The sequence below is a fragment of the Plecotus auritus genome (assembly GCF_963455305.1).
Source record: "Plecotus auritus genome assembly, chromosome: 3".
Lineage (NCBI taxonomy): Eukaryota > Metazoa > Chordata > Mammalia > Chiroptera > Vespertilionidae > Plecotus > Plecotus auritus.
Genome location: NC_137772.1, coordinates 25876102 through 25888237, shown reverse-complemented (window position 1 = coordinate 25888237; position 12136 = coordinate 25876102). Strand labels below are relative to the sequence as shown.

At 43.9% G+C, this 12136-nt stretch overlaps 1 protein-coding gene across 1 annotated transcript in view; it reads right to left on the bottom strand.

Moving 5' to 3' along the window:
- The window catches only part of LOC308243472 (disintegrin and metalloproteinase domain-containing protein 5-like), a gene marked incomplete at both ends in the record, with an annotated part of 133395 nt that overhangs the window by 9802 nt on the left and 111457 nt on the right, over nucleotides 1-12136 (bottom strand). The window contains one exon of the mRNA XM_080659017.1: nucleotides 3627-3783. Within this exon, the coding sequence (XP_080515143.1) occupies nucleotides 3627-3783 (157 nt within the window). The remainder of the gene's footprint in view (nucleotides 1-3626; nucleotides 3784-12136) is intronic.

Sequence of the window (12136 nt, the reverse complement as noted above, 5' to 3'; positions counted from 1 at the left end):
GTTGATTAAATCCTCTTATTCTCATTTTACATTTATTCAAGAGTTTATTTGAGAAGCCACATTTGTACAGACAGCCCCTCCCTCCGATTCTATGTTATCCCTAACTCTTCAGGTCAAATTAAGCCAAAAACCATTAAGTAGTAGTCAAAGATTTCACTTAAATTTTCTATATGTTTGTACATATTTCATTTTTCCTCTCATAACACATACTTCATGCATGCTCTTCCTATCAGTTTTTGGAATACAAAATGAGAGGTAAATACTTCTGTAGGAAAATACAGTGAGTTATTAACAAAGGCCTCAATAATGATGTTTAAATATTAGGGTAACCCACACAGCTAGCAGAGCTGTGCAGTGGAAACATTCTGAGCCCATAAATATTTATGTAACTGATTGCAGATAACATGGTGATTTCACTTACTAATTTGGTGTATCTAAAGTTTGCAATACGTTGAAAAACCATTATTAACTTCCATTTTTAGAGTTATGGAGATTAATTTTTAAATATGTCTTTATGGATATTTTTAGAGAGAGAGGAAGGGAGAAGAATAGAGAGATAAAAACATTGATGAGAGAGAAATATCAATCAGCTGCCTCCTGCACATGCCCCATGGGGAGCCCACAGCTGGGGCATGTGCCCTAACCAGGAATCAAACCAGTGACCTCTTGGTTTATAGGTTGATGCTCAACCACTGAGCCACACCGGCTGGGGATGGAGAATAATTCTAAAAACTTGAAAATAGCATAGCTTTTCCATTCAGGCTCACAGATATTATCTCTAAGAGGTGCTCTAATAAAGGTGTTTCCCACTGGTCTGAGACTCTGTATCTGAAACATTAATTTTCTGAAAGTTCCCTTGTAATGCAGTGCCATCTGTTCTCATCAAGCCTAGTGGTAAAATGAATAAAACCAGAAAAAAATATGGAGGATACCAAGCTGGTTTTAAATATATCACTGGGCCTCTCCACATACTGCTTTACTTATAGTCTTAGATTATAACTGATGAAATGTGAATACTATTTTTTGGCTTATTTAATGAAATATATATATATATATATATATATATATATATATATATATACATATATATATATATATATATATATATATATATAGTGACCCAGTGCATAAAATTTATGCACATTAAAAGGGAATTAATTAGATGAAATATTTTAACATTGCTATTTGCCCTTTCTCTATAATAGAAGTGTCAGACATGAAAGAAAATTAGTAAAATGTATATGAAAAATCTTCCTCCTGTCAGAGTCTGGGATGTGCCATGGGAACCAGAGTCAAGTCCCCGCCCACCCATGTGTGCCTCGAAATCACACGAAACCCAGACCCAGCCGACCCCACCCCCATTGGGCTACATCCAGACCCGGCTGCCCCCCCGCATCAAGCCCCGCCAGGTAGGGGGCACAGCCTCAGGTCCCCCGGCCTGGCACCAGGTCAGGGGCCATGGCCTGAGATCCCTCGGCCTGGGCCAGAGTGGAGGACACAACTTGAGGTTCCCCATCAAGCCCCGCAGGCAGGGGGTGCAGCCTGAGGTCCCCTGTCAAGCCTCACATGGTGGGGGGCATAGCTTCAGGTCCGCTGGCCTGATGCCAGAGCAGAGGGCATGGCCTCAGGTCCTCCGGCCTGTCGCCGGGGTGTGGGGGCACAGCCTGAGGTTCCCCCATTAAGCTCTGCTGGGTGGGTGGAGGGTCACAGCCTGAAGTCCCCTGTCAAGCCCACCAGGTGGGGGGGGCACAGACTCAGGTCCCCTGCCCCGGCATAGAGCCACGCAGCCTCAGATCCCTGCTGATTGCTCATTAAGTCTTGTTACAAGAACTTGGCCTCTGCTCTGGGCTCAGCCATCTTGTGTTATGGAATCCCTGCCTCTGCTGTGGGTGCAGCCATCTTGTGACGGTGTGATGGTCAATTTGCATATTCCCTCTTTATTAGATAGGACATATACATACATACATATAATTAGAAATTCGTGCATTGTGTGTGTGGGGGTCCCTGAGCCTGGACTGCACCCTCTCCAATCTGGGATCCCTTGGGAAATGTCTGACTGCCGGTTTAGGCCCAATCCCCGGACATCCCTCTTGCAATCTGGGACCGCTGGCTCCTAACCACGCACCTGCCTGCCTGTCTGATCACCCTTAACCCCTCTGCCTGCCTGCCTAATAGCCCATAACCACCTTTGCCTGCCTGATCACACCTAACTGCTCCCCTGCCTGCCTGGTTGCCCCTAACTGCCTCTGCCTCGGCCCCTGCACCCAGGATCCAGGCTTCCCTCCCTCTGGCCAGCTGAAAGCACCTGGGACCCAGGCCAGCTTTGGCCGGGCCAGCTGCAGATGTCCGGGACCAGGGGCTGCTTCGCCTGGACCTGGCTTTGTCAGGAAGGTCGTCTGGAAGACGTCCAGTCTAATTAGCATATTACCCCTTTATTAGTGTACATATATCCTATCTAATAAAAGAGTAATATGCAAATTAACCCTCACTCCGCTACACCCACCAGCCACACCCACCAGCCAATCAGAGTGAATATGCAAATAAACCCAACCAAGATGGCTACGGTCACAGAGAGCAGGAGGGAGGCTTGGGTTTCCCTGGCAATGGAGGAAGCCAAGCTTTCCACCTGCCCTTGCCGGCCTAGGCCTCCACTCAAGGCTACGAAGTTTCAATGATAGAAGATACATAAACCCAAACAGAAATGGAGGCAGCCATGGAGCTGGAAAGAGCAGGAGGCTAGGGTTGCCCCGGGTGATGGAGGAAGCCAAGCTTTCTGCACACCTTGGCCAGCCCAGGCCTCGCTTAAGGCTACAAAGTTTCAATTATAGAAGATACATAAATCCCCCCAAAAAAGGCTGCCGCCATGGAGCAAGCAGAAGGCTTGGCTCCGCTCCAGGCTACAAAGTTTCAGTTGTAGAAGATAAATATACCCCAGATACCAGGGCCTCCACTTGGGTCTCCGGGGGCATGGCCGGCCTGCAAACCACCACAGACCCCTTGCCCAGGCCACCCCAGGCCCCAAAGGAACCCCCACCCTGATCCGGGACACCCTTCAGGGCAAACCAGCTGGCCCCCTCCCGTGCACCAGGCCTCTATCCTAGCTAATAAAAGAGTAATATGCAGATTGACCATCACTCCAACACACAAGATGGCTGCCCCCATGTGGTCAAAGATCCTGCCCCCATGTGGACCCAAGATGGCCACCACAAGATGGCCAGCAAGGGAGGGCAGTTGGGAGGGACCAGGCCTTAAAGGGAGGGCAGTTGTGGGCTATCAGGCCAGCAGGGGAGGGCAGTTAGGGGTGACCAGGCCTGCAGAGAAGGGCAGTTAACGGTGACCAGGCTGGCAGGGGAGCAGTTAGGCATCAATCAGGCTGGCAGGGGAGTGGTTAGGGGGTGATCAGGCTGGCAGGCAGAAGCGGTGAGGAGCAATCAGGAAGGTATGCAGGCGAGCAGTTGGGAGCCAGCAGTCCTGGATTGTGAGGCCCAGTGGGATTGGGCCTAAACGGGCAGTCGGACATCCCTCGAGGGGTCCCAGATTGGAGAGGGTGCAGGCTGGGCTGAGGGACACACACACCCCCGTGCACGAATTTCGTGCACCGGGCCTCTAGTATAGTATATATATACCTCTCACTTCCAGTTTCACCTCTGTAGCATAGATCTCTTATTTTATCCTGCTTTATTAAAACAGCAGCAATAATGACAAACATAGGTAAAGAAATGTAGAAAATGAGTTGAATTCTGCGTTTTGGAGAAGCAGATCTTTGGACCAATGAACTTTTACCTAGAAAAGAAAATGGCCATTTTAAATTATGTCAGAGATTATTTTATTACCCAAATGAAAAGGTGGGGTGGCTATCATTACCAACACTATTCCCAAACACTAAACATTTCATTCATATATATTAGGAATATTATAAAATCAAAACCAACTAATGTACAAAATGAGTTGTTACTGGTGCTTTACTGATGATTTTGCATTTTCCATCTTCTACCATATTTTTGACTGAAGGTAATGTTCTTTCATGAAGCATATGTTTAATACTTAACATTCTTCAATTCTTTTCTGATACAGCTCTCCAAATTTCAAACATGCATATCACAGAGATTGTTGGAATCATACCTAAATGTGAGAATTAAACCTAGGCTTTTAATTTCTCCTATATTACTACAATTTTTTCTAAAAATTAAAAATTAGTAGTCACTAAATAACTTATTTAACTAAATTGTTTAATCAAATATGCAGCAATAAGAAATTAAAATGGCTCTAGGATTATTTTATACAATGTATGGCTAAGCCTGGCATTAACCTACTTTTGACTAACTAATGCTAATATCTACATTTTTCTCATCAGTTCTTATTCATTCTCAACTGAGAATGTGGCTCCTCAGGTTCCATCTCTTTGTATATACTAGTCTCCTTTCCGGTTTTATACTATATCACGTTCACTTTCTCCACGGTTTGTTAGTCTGCCTACTTTTAATGGATTCAGAATACTATTCTCACTTCTTTGCCTGTTGGAAAAGACGAGAAGACAGGCAGAGGAGCCACTCGCTAGCTACATTTATCTATGATCATTGAGTTTCAACAAACTCCTATTAGTACTGTCCTGGACCTTTTGCCTTTTTCTCATAAGATTTTCTAAGTGAGTGCAAGGGAAGAAGTTCAACACTTTCTGTTTGTCTGCTTTGCGCATGAGATTGAGGTTCCCAGTATTATTAGGATAAGGATTACATTATATTCGTAACCAGAAAGCCACTAAATCAGATGGAAAGATCAACCTCTCTGACTATGTGCTGCAGAATGATTCTCAGCTACTTGTATAATCTTTTGGGTGATCAATGACACTACATGAGTTATTTGAAAAGAATGTAATATATTCCCAAGGTGGCCTCAAAAGCATGAGTAAAATTTCCAAAAACCAGAAAAATCGTCCTTATTTCTTTCCCTTATACTATTGTCTAGTTTTAAGAAACTCTACTACTAACAGCCAAGAAAGAATATTTTCTATTAACTCTCCTTTTAGTTTGGTGTTCTTTATTTAATTAATAACCTTGAGTCTCCATTTTTCACTGGTAAAAAAATAGTCCCCAATAATCTGCCTCAAAGCTTCTACTTCATTCTAAAGATGCTTTGGGGAATCATTCCAGCACTTACCTATTCACATATTTATGAGAACATAATATATGCGTATACTTACACTGAGTGGCCAGATTATTATGTGTAGAGAGCGCCTGGGAAGGCACACGGGCATTTCTTTAATTATTGTCAGCTGAATCCAGTGGCATCGGCAAAGCCACGTCCTGGAAACACGTTTTGCCAAAAGGCAGGAGTATTTCAGCTTGACCTTCAGCCCAGGTGCCAGGGGGTGGGTTTTATTATGTAAATCCAGCCAAGCACCAGGAATGAACAAAACCTGGGCCCACCCTAGAATGCACATGGTCTCCTTTGTCTTGACTTTTAGTAAAACTTCCCGTTTTTCTTGCTATATAAAATAAACACACTGTATGGGCTCGGAGTCACTGTTCCTGTCCCTGTCCATGTCAGAGGACAGTGGTCCCACCCAGCCCCAGCTTTTCCCTTCTATCTCTGTGTCTGTCTCTTTCTTTCATTTTCTCAATCCCCAGCCACCCCTACTCGGGACCTGGACCACTCTAGCCGCGCTGGATGCAGAAAAGAGAGAAATATTTACAATTATGATCTCTGAACGCATAATAATCTGGCCACTCAGTGTATGTCCTATATAATAAAAGGCTAATATGCAAATTGTCCCCTCAACCAGGAGTTCGACCAGCAGGCAGGCCAGCCAACCGCCCATGTCTCCTCCCCCTGGCCAGGCTGGCCGGACCCCACCCATGCATGAATTCATGCACCGGGCCTCTAATATATATATATGCTGAGTGGCCAGATTATTATGCGTTCAGAGATCATAATAATCTGGCCACTAGTGTATATGTTATATGTTAATTATCATGCTTTTATTTTGGTCTGATATATAATCTGGTATAGCTTTGTGTTAGCTCTCTAAAAAGTGTGTCACCCTAGGTATGACTACTCCCTAGTATCTAAGCTACAGATTAGCCTGCCTGGGAGATTCATTATTTATTTGCCCCCAAAGAAAAGAGAGTAAGGGGGACATCCCTCTTCTGCAATCAGGTTGTTTTTGTTGGGCTCCCATACATTTTGGAACAGGGAGTATCCCCCAATTGTACTCAGCCTCATCCAGTCCTTCTTGATCTCAAAACAATGTTCAGGAAACCCAGGGTGGGGAAGTAGAAATTCTAAAGGGGAAATTTCCAATTTTAAATTGGAACCTTTATAATTCAGAAGAAAGGAATAAAAGACATCCTGAAAGATTCTAGTGGCATTAATATAACAATGAGTATTAACACTATTTCAAACTAAGAATATATAAGCTAATCAAATGGGGGGAGGGTTTGAAAGAGGGGAAAGGGTGAGTAAAATGGGAGATATTTGTAATACTATCAACAGTAAAAAATGTATTTTAAAAATAAATTGGGACTTTGTGATTCCAAGATGGTGGTCGGGAGGATGGCAGTGAGGGTGAGTGTGAGTGAGTGAGGGAGCGAAAGGGGAGTATGTAGACGTGTGGTGTGTGTGTCTAAGGGAGGAACAGCCAGACCTCACAGGAATTTCGGGGGCTGGCAGCCTCTGCTGTTGCTGTAATCTCTCCTGGAGCACCAGCTCTGCCATAGAGGCTGTACCATCTTGAAAGTGAGAGCCAGCAGCTGCAACCTCCAACCACATGCACCAGGGGAGCCAGCAGCCGCTGTGTGCAATCGCGGACATGCGGGGAGGCAGCAGCCGCTGTCTGCTATCTCACAGGGAGACAGCAGCCACTGTGTGCAAGCGCGCGCGTGCACACACACACACACACACACACACACACACACGGGGAGCCAGGAGACGCCACTGGCAACCATGTGGGGAGCCAACAGCCACCACCTGTGACCACACATGCAAGGGGAGCCAGCAGCCGCTGTCTGTAACCTCGCAGGGAGCCACCAGCCACTGCATGAGACCGCACGCATGCGTGAGGAGCAGCAGACACCACCTGCGATCATGTGGGGAACCAGCAGCTATTTCCTGTGACCACACAGGGAGCCAGCAGCTACCCCACCACCTGTGGGGAGCAGCCAGGGACCGCCCCTGACTGCCTGAGGACAAGCTGCCACCCCTTGACTGTGAGAGCAGCAGCAACTGTGCAACCCAACACCAGGCCCTCCGCTATAGCCTCAGGCCCTGCATGATTTGACACCTAGATCCTTCAGTGAGAGAAAAAGTGGGGAGACATAAGAACAACCCCAAAAGGAAAGAAAAGGAGGAATCACCAGAAAGAGAACTAAAGGAAATGGAGAAATAGAATATGTCACAAAAATAATTCAGAATAAGAGTCATATAGTTCATAAACTGGATGAATGAGAAAATCAACAACCTATGTAAGAACCAAGAAGAAATAAAGAATGATATAGATACAATAAAAAACACTATGGAAGCTTTCAACAGTAAACTAGGGGAAACAGAGGACCGAATTAGAGAATTAGAAGACAGGGAAGCAAAACACTCCAAATCTGAACTGCAATAGGAGAAAAAATCAAAAGACAGGAGGAGAGCCTGAGGGAGCTTTGGAACAACATGAAACGAAGCAACATACATAAAATAGGGGTGCAAGAATGACAAGAAGAAGAGCAAGGGCTAGAAAACCTACTCGCAGACATAATGTCAGAAAATTTCCCTAGTTTGGGGAACAATAAAGTCACACAAGCACAGAGTCCCAAACCAGATTAACCCAAAAAGATCCACACCAACACACATCGTAATTACAGTGGAAAATATTAAAGACAGAGAGAGAAACTTAAAGGCTGCAAGAGAGACACAGAACGTGTCTACAAGGGATCTCCCATTACATTGTCAAATGATATCTCAACAGAAACACATCAGGCCAGAAAGGAATGGAAGGAAGTATACAAAGTGATACAAAGGGACTGAATCCAAGAATACTCTATCCTGCAGGGCTATCATTCAAAATTGAAGGAGAAATCAGGAGCTTCGCAGACAAAGAAAAGCAAAGGGAGTTTATCACTACCAAGCCAGCAATGCAAGAAATGCTAAAGGGACTGGTGTAAAAAGAAGAAGAAAAAATAAAAATGGAGAAGAAAGAACATAGGCAAAAATAAAAATGGCTACTATTAAGTACCTATTAATAATAACTTTAAACATAAATGGAATAAATGCTCCAATTAAAAGACAGCGAGTGGCCAAGTGAATAAAAAAACATGACCCATGTATTTGTTGTATTCAAGAGACCCACCTCAGAATAAGAGATGCACACAGACTGAAATTGAAGGGACAGAAAAATATCTTTCAGGCAAATAGAAATGAAAAAAAGCTGGGGAAGCAATGCTTATATCTGACAAAATAGACCTCAAAGTGAAGATCATAACAAGAAATATGGAAGGCCACTTCATAATACTACAGGGATCAATAAAACAAGAGGATATAACCCTGGTAAACATATACACACTCAATGCAGGAGCATCCAATTATATATATAAAAAAAACTTCTGGAAGATATCAAGGAAGAGATCAACAGCAACATGATCACAGTAGGGGAATTTAATACCCCACTGACATCACTGGATAAGTCCTCTAGACAAAAAATCAGCAAAGAAACAGCTATCCTAAATGACTCACTAGATCAGATGGACTTAATTGACATCTTCAGAACATTTCATCCCAAAGCTACAGAATATACATTCTTTTCAAGTGCACATGGGACATTTTCAAATATAGACCACATATTGGATCACAGGCGAAGTCTCTCCAAATTCAAGAAGATTGAAATCATATCAAACATCTTCTCAGACCACAATGGCATAATATTAGGAATCAACTACAATAAAAAGAATTTTAAAAAATTCAAACACTTGGAGGCTAAATAGCATGCTATTAAACAATGATTGGGTTACCAAAGATATCAAAGAAGAAATTTAAAACATCCTGGAAACAAATTAAAATGATAATAAAACAATCCCAAAACCTATGGGACACAGTGAAAGCAGTCCTGAGAGGGAAGTTCATAGGATTACAGGCCTACCTCAAAAAAAAAAAAAAAAAAAAAAAAAAAAAAAAAGAAAAAATTGTAACAAATTATCTAACTCTACAACTTAAGGAATTAGAAAGAGAACAACAAGAAAAGCCTAGAGTGAAAAGAAGGAAGAATAAAGATGAGAGCAGAAATAAATGACATAGAGAAAAAAAAAACAACAACAACAACAATACTAAAGATCAATGAGAGCAAGAGCTGGTTCTTTGAAAGGATAAACAAGATTGATGACCAATAGCCAGGCTCACCAAGAAGCAAAGAGAAGCTCTAACCGGTTTGGTTCAGTGGATAGAGCGTCGGCTTGTGGACTGAAAGGTTCCAGGTTCGATTCCGGTCAAGGGCATGTACCTTGGTTGCGGGCACATCCCCAGTAGGAGGTGTGCAGAAGGCAGCTGTTCGATGTTTCTCTCTCATCGATGTTTCTAACTCTCTATCCCTCTCCCTTCCTCTCTGTAAAACAACAATAAAATATATGTTTAAAAAAAAAAGAAGCAAAGAGAAAGGACCTAAATAAACAAAATCAGAAATGAAAGAGGCAAAATAACAACAGACCCCACAGAAATACAAAGGATTGTAAAAACATACTTTGAACAACTCTATTCCAACACACATTACAACCAAGAGGAAATGGACATATTCCTAGAAAAAATATGACCTTCCAAAACTCAATCAAGAAGAATAAAAAAATCTCAGCAGACCAATAACTATGGAGGAAATTGAAGCAGTCATCAAAAAGCTCCGGCAAACAAAAGCCTGGGGCCAGACAGCTTCACATGGGAGTTTTAACAAACATTCAAAGAAGAACTAAAAACCTATTCTTCTCAGAATATTCCAAAAAAATTCCAGAGGAAGGCACACTTCCTAGCTCTTTCTATGAAGCCAGGATCACCCTAATCCCAAACCAGATAAAGACACTACAAAGAAAAAGAATTACATCCCTGATGAATATAGATGCTAAAATCTTCAACAAAATCCTAGCAAATTGGATTCAGCATTACAACAGAATGATCATACACCATGACCAAGTGGGATTTATCCCAGGGGTTCAAGGCTGGTACAATATCCGCAAGTCAATAAACATGATATATCACATAAACAATTTGAAAGAAAATATCACATAATCATAGCAATTGATGTATGAAAAGCCTTTCACAAAATCCAACACCATTTCCTGATAAAACTCTCAGCCAAGTAGGAATAGAGGGAACATAATTCAACAATAAAAGCCTTATATGACAAACCTACAGCAAACATCATACTCAATGGGCAAAAACTAAAACCATTTCCCCTAAGAACAGAAACAAGACAGGGATACCCACTTTCACCATAGTACTGGAAGTGCTAGCCATAGTGATCAGATAAGAAGAAGAAATAAAAGGCATCCAAATTAGAAAAGAAGAAGTAAAATTGTCATTATTCCCAGATGACATGATATTGTACTTAGAAAACCCTAAAGACTCCATCATAAAACTACTAGACTTAATAAATGAATTCAGCAATGTAGCAGGATACAAAATTAATACCCAGAAATCTATGGCTTTTTTATACACCAACTAGAGGCCTGGTGCACGAAATTCGTGCACAGGGGTGTGTATGTCCCTCAGCCCAGCCTGCACCCTCTCCAATCTGGGACCCCTCGAGGGATGTCCAACTGCCCGTTTAGGCCTGATCCCACTGGGCCTCACAATCCAGGACTGCTGGCTCCCAACTGCTCACCTGCATACCTTCCTGATTGCTCCTAACTGCTTCTGCCTGCCAGCCTGATCACCCCCTAACCACTCCCCTGCCAGCCTGATTGATGCCTAACTGCTCCCCTGCCAACCTGGTCACCGTTAACTGCCCTTCCCTGCAGGCCTGGTCACCCCTAACTGCTCTCCCCTGCAGGCCTGGGTCCCTCCTAACTGCCTTTCCCTGCAAGCCTGGTCCCTCCCAACCGCCCTCCCCTGCTGGCCTGATAGCCCACAACTGCCCTCCCTTTAAGGCCTGGTCCCTCCCAACTGCCCTCCGTTGCTGGCCATCTTGTGGGGGCCATCATGGGTCCACATGGGGGCAGGATCTTTGACCACATGGGGGCAGCCATCTTGTGTGTTGGAGTGATGGTCAATCTGCATATTACTCTTTTATTAGCTAGGATAGAGGCCTGGTGCACTGGTGGGGGCCAGCTGGTTTGCCCTGAAGGGTGTCCCGGATCAGGGGGGGGGTTCCCTTGGGGCGTGGGGAGGCCTGGTGAGGGGCCTGTGGTGGTTTGCAGGCCAGCCATGCCCCCGGAGACCCAAGTGGAGGCCCTGGTATCTGGGGTTTATTTATCTTCTACAACTGAAACTTTGTAGCCTGGAGCGGAGCCAAGCCTTCTGCTTGCTCCATGGCAGCAGCCTTTTTGGGGGGGATTTATGTATCTTCTATAATTGAAACTTTGTAGCTTTAAGCGAGGCCTGGGCCGGCCAGGGTGTGCGGAAAGCTTGGCTTCCTCCATCACCCGGGGAAACCCTAGCCTCCTGCTCTTTCCAGCTCCATGGCTGCCGCCATTTCTGTTTGGGTTTTATGTATCTTCTATCATTGAAACTTTGTAGCCTTGAGTGGAGGCCTAGGCCAGCAAGGGCAGGCGGAAAGCTTGGCTTCCTCCATTGCCAGGGAAACCCAAGCCTCCCTCCTGCTCTCTGTGACCGTAGCCATCTTGGTTGGGTTTATTTGCATATTCACTCTGATTGGCTGGTGGGTGTGGCTGGTGGGCGTGGCTTGTGGGTGTAGCAGAGTGATGGTTAATTTGCATATTACTCTTTTATTAGATAGGATAATGAACTCACAGAAAGAGAAACGAAAAAAACAAAAAACAATCCCATTTACCACTGCAACACAAAAATTAAGGTACCCAGGAATAAATTTAACTTAAGAGGTAAGGCCCTGACCTCAGAAAATTACAGGATGCTGAAAACAGAGACACAGGAAGACATAAACAAAGGGAAGAATATCCGGTATTCATGGATTGGTAAAATCAACATCATTAAAATA